The sequence below is a fragment of the Nannospalax galili genome, unplaced genomic scaffold, assembly GCF_000622305.1.
Source record: "Nannospalax galili isolate Female #2095 unplaced genomic scaffold, S.galili_v1.0 scaffold44, whole genome shotgun sequence".
Taxonomy (NCBI): Eukaryota; Metazoa; Chordata; class Mammalia; order Rodentia; family Spalacidae; genus Nannospalax; species Nannospalax galili.
In genome coordinates, this window is record NW_008355789.1 from 7,126,396 (window position 1) to 7,150,543 (window position 24,148).

General features: G+C 38.8%; 1 protein-coding gene across 1 annotated transcript in view; it reads left to right on the forward strand.

Moving 5' to 3' along the window:
• Pde3b (phosphodiesterase 3B) overlaps positions 1–24,148 on the forward strand; it is a gene marked incomplete at its 5' end in the record, with an annotated part of 143,054 nt that overhangs the window by 84,540 nt on the left and 34,366 nt on the right. The window contains 5 exons of the mRNA XM_008853547.2: positions 5,654–5,704; positions 9,400–9,645; positions 12,173–12,312; positions 17,604–17,710; positions 23,238–23,448. Coding sequence (XP_008851769.1) covers positions 5,654–5,704; positions 9,400–9,645; positions 12,173–12,312; positions 17,604–17,710; positions 23,238–23,448 — 755 coding nt within the window. The remainder of the gene's footprint in view (positions 1–5,653; positions 5,705–9,399; positions 9,646–12,172; positions 12,313–17,603; positions 17,711–23,237; positions 23,449–24,148) is intronic.

Sequence of the window (24,148 nt, forward strand, 5' to 3'; positions counted from 1 at the left end):
TTCAATTGAATGTGATTTTCATATATAATTTAATGGAATTAGACTCCCTCCCCTATCCACACCTCCCCTTACTGCCCTCCACCCAATTTAATGTTCTTTATTTTATATATAATAAGGTCTATACAGTCTAATTTGTGTTCCCAAATGTCCTTCAGTGTGGATTCATCCACTGGAACCTGGTTAACCTATGAAGAATCATATCCTTGAAAGAGACTGAATTTCTCTCTCCTAACAGCAGTGGGTTACCAAAAGTTCCTTAGTTAGGGCTGGGGTTTCTTACCCACTTCCCTGTGTCTGTGCTGGGATTTTTGTCTAGTTTGAACATACATGGGATTTGTGCATGCTGTCACCATTGCCGTAAGGTCATGAGTAACTGACCAGTTGTCTGGAAAACTCTTACTTTCTTGTGGCCATCTACCACGTCTGGCTCCTAGAATCTTTCTGCCCAATCTTCCCCAATGATGACCGAGTCTTGGGAGGCAGAGGTTTGATCCAGGTGTCCAAGCTCAGGGATAAGCACTCTGCAGCCTCTTGTTCTCTGCACATAGGGCAGTAGTGGGTTTCTGTGTTGATCATCATCTGCTGCATAAGGAAGCTTCTCTGGTAAGAGTTGGGAGATGCATTAATATCTCTCTCTCTGTCTCGCTTCATTTAACTAAAGGCTTCCTGATTTTGTTATATTTTCAAAATAATCAATATTACTTTTATTGATCTTTTGTGTTCTTTTAGTCTCCGTTTATTTTTCTAATCTTTGTTATTTCTTCCTTCTGACTTTGGGTTTAGTTTGTTCTTGGTTTTCTAGTTCCTTAAGTTACATCATTAGGTTGTTTGAAGTTTTTCTTCTCTATTGATTGTGCTGATTATTTCTGACTTTCCTGCATAGCAGTAGTCATGATTCTTAGTGTATCTGATAGTGTTTCAGTATGCTGTGTTTCCGTTTCCATTTGTTTTAAGAAATTTACATTTTTCTTGTTTATTTTTTCATTGACCCATTGGCCATCTCAAAACATTATTCTTTAACTACTGTTTGTATAATTTCTAAAGTTCTTTGTTATTTCTAGCTTTGTTTTATTGTGACTAGAGAAGATATGTGATCTAATTTCAGTCTTTAAAAAAAATTAAGACTTGTTTTGTGGCCTAACATAATAGTCTATCTTGGAAAGCAGTCTGTTGGTTAATGAAAAGAAAGCAACTGCAATGAACTTCCGAGACTGTTTGGTTTGTAGTACAGTTTAATTTTGATGTTTATTTGTGGTTTTTTGGCTCAGTTTTCTATCTATTGGTTAAAATGAGGTGTTAAAGTTCTCCATTATTATTGTAGCCAATCTTTCTCCTTAAAATATGCTTTAGATAGCCAGGCGTGGTGGCACACACCTTTAATCCCGGCACTTGGGAGGCAGAGGCAGGCGGATCTCTGTCTCTGTGAGTTCAAGGCCAGCCTGGTCTACATAGTGAGTTCCGGGACAGCTGGGGCTACAGGGAGACCCTGCTTCAAAAAGACCAAAAAAAAAAAAAAAAAAAAAAGCTTAAGATAAAAATATGCTTTAAGGTCAATACTGTTTGCTTTAGATAATTGAATAACATCATTATGTGCATAAGTGCTTATTTCTTCTTCTTGAATGAACACTGTCATTTTAAATTACCATTTTTTAACTTTTACAAAAACTTTATTGAGAAGTTCATACATGCATATAAGGTGTTTTGATAAATCCATGCCCACTCCCTCCCCTCCAACACCTCCCATATCTCCCCATCACTTTTTTCTTTTTTTTCTTCTTTCATTTATTTATTTTTATGGGGCTTTTGGCTACTCTAACATTCCCCCCTCTGAAGAGGTAACCCTAAAATCTTTTAAGAATTAGATACAAACTCCAAAATTCTTTCGACGTTTTTGGCCTTTGGAACAGAGTATGTTGCTAAGAGGCCCAAGGACATTTTGGCTTTTAGCCAAGAAACTGGCTACTTTTCTTTGAGGTCTTTTTACCCCAACTGCCTAGCCAATTCCTACCTCCTGGTCTTACCATGCCATTCTCTCAAAGAGCTTCAGTATCTCAGTTGCACAGAGTGGGCTTCGGGCTGCTTTCTGGGGCCAAGAGTGTATGTGTGAAGCCACCCACCATTTCTCAGGCCCTGGCAGGGCAAACTGGGCATACTAGGTTACCTGGATATGTCCTGAGGTGATGGGAGAGTGGGCAGGAGCAGCTAGCTGCTTCTTGAGGCTGTGAGATGGCATCTTGGTAGCTTCCAGAGGAATCTGCCAGCTGATCCACTTGGTGGGGGGAGGCTGCCGAGCAGTGTTCTGGATCCTTAGAAAGGCAGGAGGTGTCACCTGGCTGCTGCTTCAGGCTGCTGGAGGTGGGCTGAGCCTCCTGGCTACTTCAAAGAGTTGCAGAGTGGAGAATGAGACTGCTGAAGAGCTACTCCCCACCTCCTGGCTGGTTCATGGGGCTTTCTAACATGTTAAGCATGCTTTATCTGTGCTTTCCCGGAGCTTAGTTGGATTATATCTGTCTTCTGTGTAGCCGACGATGACCTTCAGCTTCTGATCTTTCTGCCTCCGCCTCCCACGTGCTGGGATCGCAAGTGTGCACAACCACGCTCAGTTGGTTTATAGGGTACTGAGGACCGAACCTTCGGCTTTATGCATGCTAAACAAGCATTCTACCAACTGAGCTACGTAGTCAGCACTTCTTCCCCTTCCTTTTTTTTGAGACAGGGTCTCATGTATCCCAGGGTGCCCTGGAACTCACTATATAGCCAGGGATGTTAACGTCTAGATTTATCATTTTATGAGGCACGCATTACTCTAAAACATATATCTAACTGCTGATGCCTGGGCTATTCATCTTACACTAATTATGTAGAAAATTTTGTTTCCTCAAAATCTCTAATATTCTAGTTGCTCAAATTACACAGAAGTTAGTCCGTCAGCTCCTTGTGGCTTTTATTGTATCTGTTTTAAATTTGTAACGTAAAGCTTGAGACCTGCCGCTTTTTGGTAATGTCGTTTTGATCCTAGAAAGTGGCCGCGGATAAGGGCACGCTGCTTAAGAGTTGATTTAAAGCCAGCCTAGCCAGGAAGAGCGATAGAAAAAGCATGAGAATGAGGTAAAGGACCAGGAGGAGTGAGAGTAAGGGAATGCCCCGGGGTATAAAGTGACTGAGCAGAGGCAAAACGTCACACGTCTTAAGGTTGAGTGGGCCTCTAAGAGTACAGTTAGAGTGGAGTGGACCCTCGTTAGCAGTGGCTTCTGAGGAGGCCACTTCACACAGACTCAATGTACCGTGGGCTGTGGTTGCTCTACAAGCAGCAGGACTACTTGATGTCAGTGCTTCTCAACTTTCATTATAACTCCGTCACCTGTCCAGGAAGCTCTTTAGACAACTTTCTTTTCTCATTATTTCTTCCCTGGATATTTTAATACCGTAAATACATAGCATATCTCTTTATGTACCGTATGTCTATATGTAGTGTGGATTTTGATTAAGATGAACTGGGACCTCAGAACCAGTTTTTATCTGTTTTACCTCCATCACTTCCATTACCTAGGAGTGATGGAACCCCTATTAAGAATACTAGATGCGAATATAAACACGGCTTTTGGCAACAGAGTACAACTAGTTGAAAAGGTAATGTTTCTTTAATCATATGGGTCAGTGATGTGGGGGGAATTCTTGGTGTTAAGCTATCCTAGTTCAAGTGTGCTTAAGTTAGTAAATCAACTTCTGTTTTGACTAATGACTCTGGGAAATGAGACATAGTCATTTATTTGATGATGTCCTTGTGGAAGAAATACAGAAGTTTGGACCAGGTGACAGACAGTGCAGTTGTTCAAGTGTGTAGATCAGACTGAAAATTAGTCGAGTAAGGCCAGTCCCTTCTGTAATTTTAGTGACATATCATATGATTGCTTTCACTTCTGTGTGTTCTAGACATTCATTAAAACTTGAGAAAATATCAGATTTACAAAAGTCGATGGTGAGAGAAACGGTAGTTAGACTAGTTGATACTCCATCTCCAAGAAATATTGGCATACTAAAATAAGGATGGAAATACATATTGTCGCTTGGTCTCAGAAGTGGAGAGTACAGCACACAGAAAATGGATCCTAGCAATCTCAAGTACAGAAAAATCTCTGGGATTTTAGGTTACTAATATTGGTGGGAGTGTTTTCAGGATGGTGTTAATGGCATTTAATTAGTGTCTTTAGAATCCAGATTGCAGGTTAAGTCACAACCTAAAATAATTATACCAAGAGTACACTTCGAGTCTTAAAAAATAACTCTGTGAATGTGATGAGTCGCATACTTTGTGTGTGTCTACACTGTAGTTGTTTTGGGGCAGTGTTCCGTGAATTCTCTTAAGTGGATGTGGACGGTCTGGATGTCCTTTGGGAAGATACACATTTATCTTCACTAGTAAGAATGAATTACTTTCTGCAAGGATATTCATAAGGAGATAGCAATAATACGCATAGGCATTTTCAAATGATTAAAGGTGGTGCATTTTCTAAAATAATAATCACCAAATTATAGCCCCTAAGGTGATCCTACCGGCAGCCTCATTCTGAGCTGTTTCTTTTCTACATTTTGAGAGGCTGTAAAATAAAAACAAACAAAACAATACAAAAGAATATGCTGTAGAGACCCTATTTGGTTTTCAGCGCCTAAAATACTCTGTCATTTTACAAAAAAAAAAAAAAGTTTTTCCAACTCTTAGTAAAATGTTGGACTAATGACTGAATAGATAACACTTTAAGATTTTTTTCAACCAAAAATTTAAGTCCAAAGACACAAAACAACATGAATAGTGAAGTACGTATAGACATTTTCATGATTTTATTAAGAATTAAATAGGCTTATTCAATACAAGAATTCAAAGTCTTCTGAAAAATAGCAGTTATGATGAATTATTTAAGCAAAAGGAAGAGAGCTGTTAACTCAGGACTTCAGAAGAATATAGGGTTAATGATTGTGGCAATGATAGCTTACTCAAATTTAACTTTTATCTCCTTGAGCACAGTGATTGCTGTACTGAATAGTTAGGTAGCCAGGAAGGCTGCTGGGAAGAGGCAGAAAAAGACAAGTCTGGGACTAAGAAGTCACCACTGATAGCCTAGAAAGAGAATCAACAGTTAACAGTCAGTAATTATCTGAATACTGAAGGTGTATGCTTTGCTTTTTATGAGCCGTTTTTTTAAGCATAATCTAACCCCAAGGCCAATAAACTCTCTGAAGTACTGTCCACAGAAGTGGCTTTTCAGTAGGGGAAGCACTCCACCCCAAAGGGCCACTGGTTTAAGATGAGGCTGGACGGAGTAGAGAGGGGAGGACGTCTGCTGATACTTAATTTTTCTTGCATTTTCAGTGACTTGTGATTTTGGATCTGAATTTCCTTTTTTGTGGCAATAAGTACTTGATGGTTAATACACGTTACTGTAGTGCTTTTATTCTGAAAATTCTTTATGGACTACTCATTACAGGTTACAGAAATTAATGAAATAATCTGTGAAGCGGTTCCTTTTACTCTCGCCTTCCCAGTTCCCTTTCAGATTTCTAAGCTGTCGTCGACATCTACAGTCAAAGGGGCTGCACTTTGTGTTTAGACGTTCGTTAATGGCTTATAACCAAATGATTTTTTTTCTTTTTATAGATGATCCTTTGGGATTGGGACTTAAAGCAGTGGTATAAACCTCATTACCAGGTAAGTATAAATGATGAGAGTGTCTGTGATGAAAGCATTGCTCTTTAGAATAAAGTTAAGTTCACAGGATTTCTGAGTAACAACATTTTCCTTAACTTAGCTAAGTTAACCAGAACCTTCATTGAAGTAGATTGAAAAAAAAAACAACTTATTTAATGTAAGGGAAAAAGAAAATAAAAACCAAATTCATATAAGTAGTTATTTTAAGTGTTGCTAATAAAATCTTGGCTTAGAATAAGCTAGTATGTCTATATGAAGCCTGAGAGTTCTTTTCTGTTGTGTGGAATACTGATGTACTGAGGGAGAGAAACAGATTCCAGGCCATGTGCGAAACAATCCAAAGCAGTTGGCAAAACATTTTATTAGGGAAGCAAAAGTGCTCTACTTTCTTTTTCTGAAAAAATTCGTATTGAATTTTAACATACACACACACACATATAAAATTGTACTGCTCAGTGAATGTTCATATAAACGTCCCATGTAACTAGTGACCATATGAAGAAACAGAACATTACCAGCATCTTAGAAGCCTCTCTTCTGTCTCTTTCCTGTCCTTATTATACCCCTAAAGATAATCCCTACCATGACTTGTAGTGATTGAAATTTTTCTAATTTCTGTACTTTATATATACATATATGCATGAAAATGGAAATAATGTATACTTTAAGAGGGTTTTCTATCATATAAGTGATATATGTCAATATCAGGAAAATAAAAATATGAGGAGAAAATAACTTGAAAAAGCATGCTGTTATATATTATCGTAACCGCTAATTTTTTCTTTATGTGGGTCTTTTCCCACTGCAAATATGCATTTTTGTATAGTCTAGTCTATAAAACTGATTATATTTCCTGCCTTTATGAAACATGATTTTTCACATTAATAGAGAAATATTAGTAAATATTTACTTACTTATGTACAGGTATGTTACCTCTGTATTAGCTTTATTTCACTGATTGTCTCAACATCAAGTTTTGAAAAATGAATGTCCCTTTGAATGGCTTACTTTTGTTTTTAAACTGTGCATGCAATAGCCACAACAGACCCTAAGAATAAAATGCCCTCCAGACTTCAGTAAGCCAAATTATGCGGCTACTATACTCAGATAAGTTTAGTGGGAATGCCACACCTGTCCAGAAGTGAGTTGGATCTTTGACCAGCTCCATAGTGGGCTTTATCCATATTCATAATGATCCTCAGTTTTCAATGAAAAGAGAATCTAAATTACTGGTAAAATCTAAAAATAAATGAACAGTAATGGTCAGAACCATGGGCTTGTCAGACAGAGTGCCGGACGGCATTAGATAGCTCTGCTCTTTTTGCCTTTTTTTCTCTTTTCTTTTTTTAATTTTTAAAAAATATTTTGCTTATTATGTTTATTTTATGTGTACAAGTGTGCTGCCTGCATGTATGTAAGTGCACCTTTGTTGTGCAATGCCTGTGGTGGTCAGAAGAGAGCCTCAAATTCCCCTGGAACTGGAGTCACAGACAGTTGTTAGCCATCATGTGGGTGCTGGGAATCAAATCCAGGTCCTCTAGTCCCCTCTTTTCCTCTCTGATAACTCTTATTTGTTTATTTCTTAACAGTGTAACATTATTCTGTAAAAGTGCACATCCCAGGCTGGAGTGGTTAAGAGCACTGCCCGCTCTTCCAGAGCACCTGAGCTCTGTCCCCAGCACACACATGGCAGCTCACAACTGGCTATAACTCCAGTTCCAGTGGCTCCCATGCCCTCTTCTGGTCCTCACAGGCACCAGGCACATGTAGTGCACTTACATGCATTTAGGCAAAATACTTGTACGCAGAAAATAAAAATAGAATATTAAAGTGCACATCTCAAAAATGCACGACTTGCTGCATTTCCGTACAGTGAAGAATTCAGCATTCCATTTCCTGTTATGCCCCTGTCTAGTTTCCCACTTCGCTCTGGGGTTATATCAATCCTGACTTCTGCTATTACAACCTAGTTTTTCCTCTCTTTGAATTGTCCATAAATGGAAATATTATATATATATATATTTCTTTTTCAGTTGTGAGATTAGTTATTATTGCATATAACTAATCTATTCAGCTGTATTCTACTGAATGATTATATCACAAAGTACTTATTCATTGTACAGGTATGCATTTGTTTCATGTTCAGTTTTTTTGTCATTGCTGAGCAGTCTTTTGTTGGCTGTATAACTTGGAGTGGATTGCTAGCACGTACATGTATATTTTGACTTTTAGTTGATAGTGCCAGACCTTTTCCAGAGATTATTGAAATTTTTACTTAACAATCGGCAGTATATGAGAGTTTTGAATGTTTCACATCCTCATCAACACTTGGTAATAAATAATCCTGATAACTGTGTAAAGGTCTTGTAGCTTAAATGTTTGCATTTATTGATGACTCATCAGGTGGAGGGCTGCAGAGTTTCATATGCTAGTCGGTTCCCATAGATCCTCTGATCAAGTCTTTTATTCAGTTTTCTGCTTTTACTTATCATTTAGTGGGAGTTCTTTTTGTATTCTAGACATGAAGACATACTTGTATATTTATATACATGTATATGCATTATATAAGTATCTACTGTATGTTTAAGAAAGTTTTCCCAATCTGTGGCTTGTGGTTTCTTTTTCTTTTTTTAAAGATTTATTTATTCTTTAAGCCTTTTGTATGCGTGTAATGTGTTTCGATCAAATTTACCCTTTAGGTCCTCTCTGTAACTCTTCTCAGAACCCCCCTACCACATCTTCCTTCAACTTTAGGTAATCTTTTTTTTTTAAAGTTATTGAGTCCAGTTAATGCTGCCAACATGTTCCTAGGTGTAGTGCCTTCCATGGAGCATGGACAACTTATCTTGATAAAACAGATACTCCTCCCCCAGTAGCCGTCAACTGCCAGTAGCTCGTCAGCCATGGGTAGGGTTTCATGAGCCATTCCCTCATCTGTGCTGGAATTGCCTGGCTTGACCTTATGCAGGTCCTTTGAATGTAGTAGCTACAGTCATTTGAGTTAATGAGTGTAACAGCCTGGTTGTGTCCAGAAAACACTGTTTCACAGCGATCCTTCACTTCTGGCTCTTAAAATCTTTCTGCCCCTTCTTCCTCGATGATCCATAAGCCTCGGTGGACTAGAGTGTGATACAGATGTCCCATTTAGGGCTGAACACACCACAATCTCTTATTCTCTGCACTTTGACATGTGCACCTTGGTGTTAAGCACCAGTACTGCAAACCGATGAGGGCTGAGAGCAGTGCTGATCTACAACTATGGTGATAATTATATATGAGCAGGGCAGTTTGAGCCTCTGCTCATTAGAAACTTACCAGCCCTTGGTTCTCCTCTAGGGCCTGGGACCTATCGTTGCCCAGGCACTTGGCTCAGCTAACAGTACCAGGTATTGAGTTCTACCTTGTGGATTTGGCCTCAAATCCAGTCACCAAGCAGTTGGTACCCCCAGAATATTTGTGCCACTATTGCACCAATGGGCATATCTTGCCAGGCCGGTCATTATCGTACCTCAGGGGGTTCACAGTCGATTAAGACAGCAGGGAGGAGGCTTCCAAGTCACTGTCAGGCCTGGTTTCTCCATGTCTCCATGTGTGGTGTCTTCAGCAATAGGATTAAATTACTTAGGTATTGTGAATGTGTTCTTTACAATTTTAAATTGTGTAACAAATGCCTAATTTCCTCTTTTGTTTTCTAGAATTCTGGAGGTGGAAATGGAGTTGACCTTTCAGTGTTAAATGAAGCTCGCAACATGGTGTCCGATCTTCTGATTGACCCCAGCCTTCCCCCGCAAGTCATTTCTTCCCTACGCAGTATCAGTAGCTTGATGGGTGCTTTCTCAGGCTCCTGTAGGCCAAAGCTTAATCCTCTCACACCATTTCCTGGATTTTACCCCTGCTCTGAAATAGAAGATCCAGCTGAGAAAGAGCGGAAACTTCACAAGGTTAGAATGCAGTAACCTGCCAGCCCTGTTTAAGTAGTTCACTTAAGTGACATGGTCAGAGGAAAACCATTCCTCTAAGTGTTGTATAATACACACTTTCGCTTTCAGGGCTCAGCTCCTTTGACATTTCATCATCTTGTATGGGATTATAGAAGCAGTTACAAATGCAAATAGTTTTGCATGCATGCTCACTTTTCCATTAAGTTTTTTTCCCCTCGTGCTGGGGATGTATTGGGCACATGTTATACTTACCACAGTTTTTATTTTAAATAGCATTGCTGTATTTAGCAGTTACAATTCACATGGTTGGCAGGCATGATCATTTCTACTGTTGGTAAGAAGTACAGGGGACAAAAGGCAAATTCAGTTCCTGGCCTGAGTGGTTTGTATGGCAGGTCATCAATCTGTTTCATTTCATAGAACCCAGGAATTATTCTTCCTGAATCAAGAACAAATAAACAGTCATAATAAGATAATAGTACTTAATATTTCCTATATTTTTTAAACCGTGCCCACCTTTTTTACCCACTGGCATTTTTCATGGCTCAGATGGCACTGATGTGGCCATAAATTGATATGGAATTAATTTTTCTTGGTACTCCAAAATAAGATTTACTTTAGAAACACGTGCGGTTCTAAGTAGATATACATTACGCGTGTTCATAGTTCTTTCATCTGTTGTATTATTGGCATCTTCACTAATAGCTAAAATCATAAAACTTTAAAGCTAGAGAATACTTTAGGGAGTGTCTTAGTTCAACTCATTCTACAGCTAAGGGAACTAACCAGGCAAAGATGAAATTCAAATCCATTAATTTTGTTAATTGAAGTAGTTTAGACAGAAAGTAGGAAAAGGCAAATTCAGGTTTTGAGGGACTTTTGATCAGTTAATTTGATTTTTCTCAGATCTCAGCATTAGGGTTTAGAGATACAGAAATATTAAGCAAGAATAGTTAGGGCCAAATGATTTGTGGGACTTGAAAACTATTGCTCATCTGGATCATAGGTGGTTAGATGATGGTTTTATATTTTAAAAGATGATCTATTAGTGCCTGTATTGGTCAGAGCTTATGTGAATACCCTTTAGTGTGCCACCTCATAAGAGACACTAATCACAGGCACCCAAAGGGGATAACTATCAGTAACCAACAATAGGACTCTAATACATTCTTCACCAAGTTCTCATCCGGTGTCTGTTCACTTTCCATTTACGTTGATTGCTCTGAGATGGTAATTTTCTTTATAGATCATAATTCTTAAAAAAAAACCTTATTCCTAAACTGGGTGTGGTTGTGCAGTCCTGTAAGTGCAGTAGAGGGTGGTGCATTTGAGGCCAGCCAGGCTACATACCAAGACGTTGCCCCCAAAATATAAAAAGGAAAATAATTATAATCATAAAAGTCAGTATTGTGTTGCTATATTTAGTGTGTAGAAAAGTTTTCTTGTACATTTTAGAAACATTTTAAAATGGTATTAATTCAGCAGGATGTCTAGACAGCTCATTTCCTAAATATTGTAGTTAATTACGGCAATTGTGGGTGCGAGAATCTGCTCATATGAGGAAGTCACGTGAGAGCCAGGAAGGAACTTTCATTCCTCTTGTGTTCTTTTAATTACTCATTAGAATTCCGTGTCTAATTTGTCTCTGACTTTGGAGAACTTAAAGCCTGATGTACTTAAAAGTACCACAAATCTGTGAAAAGATAATTAGGAAACAAAAAGAAATAGGAATAGATAATTTAATAGAAATATCTTATACATGTGTTAAGTACTATGACATAAGTCACAGGCTGTTTATGTGACATGTAGAACTGTTTCACTGTTATGGCTTAAGTATTTGGATCTTTACAAAATCAGTATCCCTGGGAAAATTTATGTATAATATGATTATTTATCTTTCTGAAATTATTGAAGTATCTGCTGATAGGGGAAATTCATAAAAGCAAAGATTATATTAGGTATATGTTGGTGAAACAGTTATTCACAATAATAAAAAATGTGTTACTCTCTTTAATTGAATCATTTGGATCAGTTGAGAATTTAGTAAAAAATTATTAAAATAATGTGTAAGATGCTCTGTACTAAATTTATTATTAATCTAAAAAGTACCTTAGAGCCTTGGAATTTTTCCACACTAACTACAATGTATTTTCGATAACTTCTGCTGAAAATATGACTGTTAAGATACAGTCCTGGTCATCCTGGATCCTAAGCTTATCCTCTGAAGTTGGTTTTCAGCGTCCATCATACATACCCATTTTTGAAAGCTCTGTGTTTTTCTTTCTCTTGAAACTGGGAGTCAAATTTGAAAATGAAAAAAAAAGTATTCTTCAAAGCATTCAGGAACTTTTTAGTAAGAAAAAAATAAATAGAAAAGAAATATGGAATATGAAAATTGGAATAAACAGATGAAATTTTCTGTTTTACCTATACATGCTAAAATACTTTATATTGATGTTTTCATGTGTCATTATTATACATAAATTAAAGGATGTTAATTTTAATTATTTTTGAATTTTTTTAACAGGGACTGAGTAGCAGGAATAGTCTCCCGACTCCGCAGCTGAGGAGGACCTCAGGAACTTCAGGGTTGCCCCCTCCTGAGCACTCTACAAGGTGGGAACACAGTAATGGCAAAAGGCCACACCAAGAATTTGGCATTTCAAGGTAATATCTCAAGAGCCTCTTAGACAAATCTAAATAAAGCATCCACCTTCTTTTGATAAATAAAGTTTGAAATAGTTTTAAAACCAGAAAAGGATTGCTGTATTTTTGGTGTAGGACAGAATAGGTAGTGATTATTAAAGATGGTAAAGCCTGGAGAGCCCCAAAGGTTGGGACCTCTAGCCAGTGTTGCAGCTCGTGCCGCCACAAGCTCAGGGATGAGGCAGAGGGGTCAGAAGTCAATCTCCGGCGTACTGTGCTTGTTCACTGCTGAAGGGTGACAGGCTTCTCAAGAGACAGTAGCATTTAAAGATTTTGGATAACTCATTTCATGGGCAAGCTTTAGTGGAGGGAAGAATTGTTCATCAGCTAAAGTGAGGAAAAGTCATAGGATTCCAGGAATGGGTGGACTTCTCTTCAGAATAGGGTGCTTCCATTTCTGTCCTTATATGGGGCTTTCCAACGTTGGCATGATACCAGACACACGAGGGCAGACAATTTGGGTTTGTGTCTTGTTTTATTAAGCCTTTCTAGTCTTACTCAGCAGTAATACGCATAATCAAGACACGAATTCTTAAAAAGAAAATAACAAACCTTTCCTCAAAACTTAGGTGAGTTGGGTACAGAGCATGTTGGAGCCTTAAAGACATGTCAGTGAAATGGTTCAGGGAAACTAAAATCAGTTTAGAGCATGTCTCCCTTGCCTCCAGCTGAGAATCAAACCTAGAGCCTTGCATCATGCTAGGCAGGCGCTCTGCTAGCATGCTGCAGCTCCAGCTGGGACAGCATTCAAGTTTGTGGAGGCGGTCAGCAGTCCTCTGTGTAACATGCAACGGTCATCAGCAGTTACTGACTTGTAGAAGGAAGAGCCTGTTCCCGGGGCTCTGGTAGCAAGACTGTTTCAAATCCTGTTCCTGTTCAAGGCTGAGACTACTCACATGTTCTATAACCTGTTCAGAATTTGCTTGAAACTAAGTTGTGCTAACATCAGTAACGGCAATTAAGCAAGACCGGGGAGATTCAGGAGCTAAAATTTTCTGAATATAAGTAGCGTTTTCTCTAACAAAGAATCTAATATTTTGTCTTTTGAAAGACATAAAAGATACTGATCTCTTGTGTGGGTAAACACTTCTCTTTAGTTGGTTATCTGGGTTAGTAGAACTGGAGTTGTGGAGGTTCTGAGGTAAGCCAGCCACTCTTCCCTGTTTTGCTTTGTTTACTTTGAGCTGTGGAGTTACGCATTGGGAACAGTAGATGGCAGGGTTGGAACATAGCCGTTCATGTGTTAACATTTCTGTTAATTTATATGCAAAGTATAATCAGATAATTATAATTTCCACATAGTTTTATGGTTTATTAAGTTGACTTTTATAGTAAGTCTGAAGAGTTGGTTTCCTTTTTTATAAAAATTTAGTGATCAGTAGCATAGGAGTGGATTAAGGTATAAGCAGTAAGGTACAGAAAAATGAGAAATGGCCTTAATTTTGTCTAGCGCTTAAAGATGATAGTCTTTCTTTTAAAATGGAAGTAGAATGTGGGAGATGGTGAAGATGTCTTCACCAGAGGAAGCATTATCTTGGAAACAGTGCTGAGTTTGAAAAGCAAGGATGAAACGATTCCATTTTACTTTCCCTCACTTGCATAACAATGTATTTGCAGAAAAAAAACAAAAACTGACATACTGAATTCAAGCTGGTTCTATCTTGCTGCTACCTCAGATGATTGCCTTTGATGTAGAAATGTGGTCCAAAGAAATCTTAATCTTTAACTGGGAGAAGTGTTCATTATGTAGGCAGATCCCGCAGAGTCACTGAACTCCCCTTCAAGCACACTCACATGCTTCATAAAAGATTTAGAAATTTGACCAAAAAGGTCACTAGTGTTCTGATGTATGCCTCCTTTATAGAGACGTCTACCTTAACTGTAATTTTTCTAGCATGCAGAACCTAGAGCCTCTTGCCAATAGATTCCCAAATGTTTTCAAACATAGTTGGCCTGTCATAGGCATCTGTGAAACATTTACAATAACCGTTTTCCAATACAGGTATGTAGACTGTGCTGTACAATGGAAATTTATGCAGAGAGAGAAATATTTTATAGCTGCACTGTCTAAACTGTCTTTCTTAGTGACATGTGAATATTGAACATTTGAACTGTGTCCAATATGACTAAATGCTTGAATTTTAAATTTGATTGAATTCTAGAGAATTTAACTCAAAAGCCATTTGTGACTACCGCATAGGCCTGTGGTCTGTGGCATCTCTAGCAGATAGTGAGTTCAGCTCTAGTTCTTTAATACACAGTGATATTTTTATTCAGGAAACTTTAGGCTTTTGGTAACAAAAGTCTAATCAACTTGCAAGTTTGGCTTCGTCTTGATTTTATTCCAGGATTCTCTTATCTTAGGGTTTTGGGTCTTGATTTGAACTCAGCTTTGAGTCTGATTGCAGATTCCCTGCACATGATTAACAGGATTTCCGGATCAAACCTCTTGTCCCCTGAACATGCCTGAAACCAGATTTCTCTTCCCTCAGCTGTTTGTTAATCTGTGATTACTGCTCGGCGTTTGTTTCTTGGTCTGATGCTGTCTTCCTCTAGCTCAGTGATTGCTCATAAAATTAATTTACCCAGAATCCTTGGTGTTTGTACCCTGTGGTCCCACAGATAACAGTCTGTCTCTGTCATTTCTTGCTCTCTTTTGTCTTCATCACTTTCCTCACTACTTAATGGTTTCGTTGCAGTTACTTGGGCTATTAAATCAACCTCCTCTGGACTGCCAATCCCCAGTGGCCTTCACCACCCATTTCCTCCTCTACCTCCCTTCACAAACCTTCCTTAGCCAAAGCTTTGATTGCATGGTTTTCTAGTCAAGTTTTGGGACACATGCCTGTAGAATGATTCCTAAAGTCTTCATCTGCACCTTGAAATTCTGTTATGACCTCATGGCAAACCTGCAGCCTGGAAAGGACGAATGACCAGCAGGGCGGTCTTTCAAAGAACGAAGGTGGCCTGAGGCCCTGGGCTCAGCGTCTGGAACTGAAAAACAAAACAGACAAAGGCAAAGCTGTTGCTTATTCGAAGAATGAACGTTGGAAAATGATGTGGAAGTCTAAGAGAAAACGATAAGCACGTAACTGGCTTCAGACTTTCCCTTGAAGTCTTCTAATAATCATTAGTTTATTTGAAAATGAAACTGAATTAAAATAACTGAACGGTCAACAAATGCTGTGTTTTCTTGAGACTGGCAGCCTTGTTCTATAAGGAAAAGTAATCTCTTCAACTTCTGAATTTCCCCAACTTCTTTTTTTTTTTTTTTGCCTATTTTATGGAACTTTTCACTTTTTAGCCTTTTTAAAAAACCCATCAGTACTGAGGTCTGTTTAATTGCAGTGAAGAGTTTGTGGTTGCATTAAGACGGACCATTGAAGATAGATGACTGCTTAACAAGTGCCCTGTAGGGGTATGACATCCATATTGGATCATGGTTCTGATTATGTGAAGAAAAAGAATATTCACTAAAAAATGGAGAGCAGGAAAGATCTATTATCTGCTAACTGTAGATGGGAACTTAGAGTCTACACCCAGTAATCGCTGAACACGTCTCTCAAGCTCTGTGAATCTGGATATGAGAAAGACACAGACCCAAAGGAACTTACAAATCAATGAGAGAACTGAATATGTAGAAGTTTAGGGGAGAGTTTAGTGGTTTAAACACTTGCCTTGCAAGCATATGGACCTGAGTTGGGATTCTCAGCATCTTTATAAATGCTGGATGGATGTGGTGACCTGCTATAATTCCAGCACTCAGAAGGAAGAAACAGGGCATCCCCAGAGCAAGCTAACTAGCTAGACTAGTCCTTTTGACTGGCTGTGGTTGATTAGAAAGACCCTAAGTAGGGTGGAGGGCAGTGAAGACTCCTGACACATGTCTCCGGCCTCCACATGAATGCCTACACACATGCATGTATACGTACCTGCACACACATAGGTTGACACACATTACACATGGGCTGACACATCATACATGGGAAAACACACACACACACACACACACACATATCTTTAAGCAAGTTAAGTTTGGTGGTGCATGCCTTTAATCAGGTGGATCTGTGTGAGATCAAGGTGCCCAGAGATTTTCAGGTCAATTGTGGCTACAGGGAGACCCTGCCTCAAACAACACAACAAAAATATAAAGCCTTAAAATTATGAATAATTATGGGAAAATTTTTATGATAGAGACATGGGAATAATATGTTAACATTTTATGATCGAGGCATAAATAAAGACCTCTAAGGACAAACCTGGGTCATCTTTGAGTAACTGGGGTGTGAAAGCACAGGAAAGATAGAAAGGTTTGGGGAGGAGCTTATTGAGAACTTAGCCTAACCTAAAAAGTTGGATGAAAGTAAGCAAAGAATTTAGTTCTGTGGCCTGTTCAGTTACTGTGAAGAGTTTGTGGATCAATGGAACTTTGAGGATAAATGGTGGCTTAGGAGGTATCTTGCTGGAGTGACATTCATTTTGTCTTTGAGCTTTGGCAGAATGTTCATGTCTGTAGGCAAGCCAGAAAAAAAATAGACATTTATGTGTTTCATATGCCTATGGCACCAGGACAGAAATTTTCTTATCTGTTAATTTACTTTGGAACAGATATTAAATGGTTTGTTTTATTTTTTTTTATGTTAGTGTACTGTAATTACCCAAGTTTTCATTTATTTTTAAAAGCCCTAGAAACTGTAGTGAATATTTCAGTTATATAAAACGACTGGGTTAATGATGATGAAAAGCTGTACTTTAGACCAGGGGTTCTCAGAGAAGGTCCTGAATCAGCAAAACTGCATCATCCAAAAACTTGTTAAAACAGCATATCACCTGACCTGTCCCAGACCGACTGGGGTGAAGACCCTAGGGATAGACCTCCAGTCTGTGGGTCCAGGCGATGATTTACTTTGGGGAGGATCAGTAAATTGCACCTGGTGAACCTAACCTGGTTCCTACTCTGTTTTGTGAAGAGCGTTTGTGGAAACACAGCCACACCAGCTTATTGCCGCTCGCGGATGCTTTCTTGCTACTGTGGTAGCATCGAGAAATTGCATCTGAGACACTGTGAACTGAAAAACTGAAAGCATTTATTTTGTGCTTTAACAGAAGGTTCACCGGCTCTGCTTTAGGCCTTGGGCGTTAGGCTGAGGCCTAATGTCAGAAGTGTATAAGCAGAAATTTGCTAATTGAATTAATGACCAAAAGGAGAAAAGGGCAATTTTTATGATTTAACAGTTCTTCTCCTTTTTTAGTCACGGATGCTACCTAAATGGGCCTTTTAGTTCAAATCTCCTGGCAGTTCCAAAGCAGAGGTCATCGTCTGTGTCACTGACTCATCATGTAGGTCTGAGAAGAGCTGGTAAGAAATCATTCTTTCAAAAACACATTAAAATATTTTATTTAATTTTGAACATCAATGTACCATATAGTCACTAGCAATTAAAATAGAGAATAAAGAATTATTTTACTAACTTAAGTACTTGCAGATCTAGAACAAGGGAAATTTTTCAAGGTGAGTATTTTTTTTTTTGTAGAATGATAATTGTGGAAAACAATATAGTTCAGGAATAGAAAATAACCCTTCTTATATCCTGACAAGTCATTTTAACAGATTTAAAAAACACACACATACACACAAACCCCTAAAGATTAGAGATAGGGAGCTAGCTCACTCAGGACCTGAGTTCAGTCCCCAGGTATTGCACTAGGGAAGCAAAGGCAGAAGGATCATAGTCTCCCTGCTTAGCCTGCTTGGCTGTTTGCAGGTCAGTTAGAGACACTGTCCCCGACCCCCCAAACGGAATTTCCTGAACAGCACTGGAGATTGTCCTTTGACCTCCACATGAATGTATATACACACACACACACCCCAAATTTAAAAAAAAAAACAAAAACAAAAAACTCCTAAGATTAGAATTGTTCAGAACTTCTTGGCTGGAAGATATTTTGAAAATATAACATAGTGAGCTGGATGTGATGGCATACGTCTTTAATCATAGCACGTTTGAGCAAGAGGCAGGTGGAACTCTGTGCGATTGAGGCCAGTCAGGTCTACATATGAGTTCTAGGACAGCTGAGGCTGTAGACAGACCCTTTGTCAATGTCCCAAATATATATATATAACAGTAGCATCAAAGAATAGCAACATTCTTGAATTGTACAGGTTTAGTGGGATCAATGGCCTTAAAATTCTTTTATGCACATTAAGATGTATTATGATGAGGCAGTAACATGTTATTGGAAATCAAGAGAAACAGGCACTAGAGGGAGAGCTGCATGTTATATTGACACTGGATTTAATAGTCCTTAGAATAAGTGTTTCGAAGGAACCCAAAGGGAGATGGTGGAAATATATAGAAGCTTTGAACGTAGAACTGGAAGAGACAGAAAAGAATGGAACATCTAGAACTGAAAAGTGTATTCCTTTAAATTAATAGCTTTAGGGGACATGGATGCAGCTCAGTGGTGAATTATTTGCCAAGCATGTACAAGGTCCCAAGTTCAAGTAAATAGCTAAATAAAAGCTTATTGAATGTTTAATAGTAGATTGGGTTCAACAGAAGACAAAAGTAGTGACCCATAAGAGAGAAATAAAAAAACATTCAAACTGAATTACAAAGAGAAAAAAATGAAAATAAATAATAGAAAAAATGTACAAGATGTGGAACAGCATCCAAAGTTCAAATATATGTATGAATAAAATTATAAAGGGAAAAAAAGAATAAGATAGAATGATTTTCTAAAGTCAATGAAACAGGTTCATGACTTGACTCTAAGAGGCTAAATACAGAGCAAAAAAGACCCCCTCGGATTTATCAGGTTCCTGAATTTCATAAAGGTAAAGTTTCCAAAGGAATTAGAAAAGGATTATATTCAAAGAGAAGGTAATAGTCCAGTGATTTCAGTAGCAGCTATGGGAGCCAAAGACAGCAGAATGATGCACATTGAAAACCAGAAGTGCCAGTGTCGACTTCTTTAATAAAATAACACTGAAGAATTAGTGATAGAGAATCTTTTTCACTCTCCTCAACACACATACGTGCACACATGATGGCTATGTTAATGTTTGTGATAACCATTTCATAGTATGTAGGATATATAAATCAGATCCTTGGTTTGTATACCTTGAATTTTTTTTGTTATACCTCCATACAGTTGAACAAAAAGATAAGTAGAAAGTGATTTCCTTAAACATCAGAGCTGAAAGTTTGTTGCCTGCAAATCTGCGTTACTGAGATTTTGCAAAGAAAGGTAATTGAGTAGGAGGAAAATAATTTACATTCACGTGTGGAACCACAGAAATAAGTTAAAAGCACACATCAACCTAAGTAAGTAAGTATAGGGAAATACTAATGAGTAAAAATGGTAAATTCAGTGTAGTATTTCATAATTTATATATAGCAACAGTAGTATAAAGGGGCAGACGGGGTAGATGGATTTAAACTTGTAAGGTACTAGCCATGACTGAAAAGAGGGAAAAAGTTATTTTAAGTCAAGTAGCACTTCACAGATGCATATAATACTGACAAAACTAGAGGTGAAGGGGTGTGATCTAAAAATTTGAATAATCCAAAAGAATTCAGAAAAATCAGAGTGAATGACAAAAAAGGAATTGCGAGAGAGCAGATGAAAGACTTAAGCACAGAGGTCCTATAAAAGAGAAGAAAGTTGGAGAGCTCACAGATCCAGTTATTAAAAGGTGCTACAAAGTTGTGGTCATCTAGACTGTGGTGTTGTCATAGGTATCCTCTAATTCAGAGGAATAGAATTAAGAATTCAGAAATAAGCCTTTACATTTAGGATCCAATTATTGTCAGCAAGGAGGCCAAGATAATTTAGTGGATCTGCACATGTGAAAGAATGAACTCAGATCCTACTTCTCAGCAATTGTCTCACGTTGTCTTACAGACTCAATACAGAGCTTTTAAAAAATATTTTTTATTTTTATGTATCTTTTTATTGAGTTTTGGGGCATTTCATATACTAGATCTTAATCAAACTTCGACCCCCCCCCACTATCCCCTCATAACCCCCTCCCTCCACTGAATTTCATGTACGTTAAGGCCTATTCAATCAAGCATTTGTACCTAGATGTCCCCCAGTGCAAGTTCATCCCCTGGTGTCTAGTCAGCCTGTCTAGAGTCTCTCCCTTAAAGCAGATCTACTCTCCCTCACCCTGCACTAATCAGTTGCCAATCGTTCCTAGGCTAAGGTTGGGGCCTGCTGCCCAGTTCCTCAGTTCTATGCTGGGTGTTGTCTGATTGAAACAGCATGGTTCTTGTGCATGTTGTCACCACTGTTGCAAGTTCAGATGAGCAAGTTCCCAGAGACCTGAAAGCCTCTGCTTCCTTATGTTCAGGCACCAACTCTGGCTCTTACAATCTTTCTGCCCCCTCTTCCACAGTGGTTCCTGAGCCGTGGGTGGGTGAGGTTCCGTCTAGGAGTCCTCTCCAAGGACACATACTCTGCAGTCTCTCCTCTGAAAGTTGGCCAGCTGTGGCCTTCTGTGTGCATCGCATTCTGCTGCGTGAGGAAGCTTCACTGGTGATAGTTGAGGGATGTATAGTATTCTCTCTGCCCCCTGTCCCTCTTTGTTCCATGAGCCTTACAGTTCCACTGTAGATGTGTCGCTTAGGACTGGACAGCTCTCAGACGTATATTCTCTGTGTGACCAGTTGCAGAATTCTGTAATAGCCTCCATCTGTTGCAAAAAGAAGCTTCTTTGGTGAGTAGTGTATGGTATACTTGTCTGTAAATATAAGGATTCATATTTAGCATACAGTAAGAAATTACATTTGTCTAGGGATGTTACAGAGATAGGATTTTCTCTCGGATCTATGACCTCTCTAGCCATGTGTTTTGGCTATGTTTACAGTACCACCTGTGAGTTTCTTCTCACTGAGAGGCCTTTAAGTCCAATTAGATAGCTGTTGATTACCCCCCCCCATAAAAGTACCACCATTGCACCAATGGTTTACTGTGCCAGTTGTTGTAGTTATTAAGCTTTACAGCTGGGTTGGACCATTGATTTTCTCCCTTAGCAGCTTGCATTGTATCCTCTTGAACTATGAGAGCTAGTCTTCAGGGAGAAGGCTTCCAGGTTAGTTCCAGCTCAATTGCTCCAAATCCGGTGTCCAAAATAATATCCTGTCTTCAGCAACAGGGTCTTAACTTCAGTTTCTGAGAGCTAATCAAGGGCTGTGGCAATAGCCTGTGTTATTTTGAGGGTCTCTTGGCCTACCCTGACCAACAACTCGTAGGGTGGTTTCTACTGTCTGGCACTGTGTTTCTTGTTATATAGTCTTCAGGTAGACACATGCACTCAAGTTCAGATATTGTATATGTGTTTTTCAGGAGAAGGGGTTGAATTAATTCATTTCCCTCTGCTTTTCACACCATCTAAGCTTAATTTATCTCTCTTCTCTCCCTGTCTCACTTCTCTCCTCCCTCCCCAGTTAAAGTACCCCATTGCCCCCTTGATAATACCTGTCTCCTCTTACCCCCTCTCTTGAGTTCCTTCTTCCACTTTACCTCCATGGTTCCTTGTATGTCCGTCCTTCCTCCCTTCCCAGTTGAATACCCTCATTTTTCCCATCTCCCCCTTGGTAATGTCTGTTCCCTACTGTCCCCCTTCCGCAGGCCCTTTCTTTCCCTTCACCTCCATGCTTCCTTTCCATTTTCCTGGCTCCTGCTGTTGCATCAGGATACGGACTCACATATAAGGGATTGGGGCTGTGATCCACAAATGAGGGAGAACATACGTCGCTTGCTTTTCTGAGTCCATGTTTCATGGAAACATGAAAGCTAATAGTGTTGGTGAAGGTGTGGGGAAGAGCTGTATTATTGCTTATTAGCAATGAAAATTGATGTGGCCATAATGGAAAACCTGAAAAACTAATAACTAGAAGTATCATATGAACAAGAAGTCCCTCTTCTAGAATAACATATCCAAAGAATTCAGCCCCCTAGGAGAGAGATATGCACTTCCATCACCATTGCAGCGTTGTCAATAGCCAAGAGATGCGAACAGCCCAGTGTCCATCGATGGATGAGAAGTTAAAGATAATGTGTGTGTGCGTGTGTGTATTCATTATTGGATCTTTACTTTCAACAAAAGTATGTGCCTTCATTTTGGTTCAAGGAATTCACCAAGGTTTCTGGAATACTTTGAAAGACATGTCCGGAAGCAGTTTTCCTCCGATTTTGTTTGTGTATTATTCTCCACTTTGTTCTAGGCTTGTTGAGTCACCTAATCTCCAAAAGATTGTAACTCTTTCCTCCATTGTAAAACTCAGCACATTTTCAGCATATGTAGGCTTTCATATATTTACTGAATAAGTTGTTAATTCTTGGGTATATCTCTTAAAATGATCTGCCATTGTGTTGGTACAATTTTAGAAACTTGCTTAATATTGAACTTTGTTTTTTTAAAAGAATAAAATCGAATATAATTGTGTTGGAGAAAAATTCAGATACTTTGCTTGTGTGGACAATCAAAGTTTTAGTTTTGTGTTGTTTTACAAAATATGAAAGACAGGTGCTCTGGTTTCTCTTGAGATCGTGGGCTTTTTCAAAATGTAAAAGATAAAGACCAATATGATTTAGGACAGTTTGTGCTGTACAGAATGTACATTGTAGGAACACTGTCAGTATTTACCCAGTATGTGCTCTCACAGCAGAGGCTGTTTAGTCAGTAGTCATTGATGATGACAGCTGTTGCTTAAATTCCTAGACTGCCTTGAAGCCCAGCATAAAAATTTATTATTTAATTGCTAATACTTTCTTTTAGGAGAAAAAGGCTCTTTATAAAAACTCAAAACGTGTATAGTGAACACATACACACAAATGCACACTTATTTATATATTCTCTCTCTCATTTTTCACAGGCGCTTTACCCAGCCTGAGTCTTGTGAATTCTCCCAGCCGCGTACCAGTGTCTCCTGGCTCTCTAACTAATCGATCACCCATAGAATTTCCTGATACTGCTGATTTTCTTACTAAGCCAAGTACTGTTCTACATAGAGCTCTGGGCAGTGTACCCAATACAGCAGAGTTTTATCAATACCTTAAAAATTCTGATAGTAATCTGTGTAGCAGGCAAGTTCCCTAACCTTATTATTTCTGTTTCAAAATCTAGTAACCTTAAAAAGCATTACCAGTTTTCTAATTCTATATCTGGAGGCAGGAGTAAGACTCTTTCCTCTTTACCCAGCATTTTTTATTATAAATAAACCTTCTCACCTCCAAAATAATAATCTCTATCTAAGGTGAAATATAATGTTATTTTACTCACCATAACATATTGCTAAATAGAAAATTATTTAACATATACTACTTTAGTACTTATTTGCAGTATCCAGTTGGTATGGTCTTATTTTTGCTTTGATAGAAATATAAATTTCACCTTAGACTGCAGTGTTGACTTTCAAAACTATGTTATTTCCTTTAAAGATGGAAAACAGAGCAAAGGTGCAGGGGTGGCTTTGAGAGCCCACACTGCCAGCAGCTGGTGAGGTGACCCAGGATGAGCCAGCAACTTTCCAGCCAGCCCCTGCATCCCTTGCACCTGAAACCACGGCTTCTTGGCCTGGTAGTTCTACTGCCTCTACCTAGAATTCTCCTAGGAAGCCCTTCCTTGCCTGGAAGTGTAAAGAGCAAGGTCTCCCTGTGTGAACCCCAACATACATGTGGGCCAGTGTTTGCCCGTGCCTGTAGGCCTACCTACCTGATGCCTCCCAGTGACACTCTATAAATTAGGATATGCAGGTACCTTGGAAACTGGTTCCATGTAGCACCT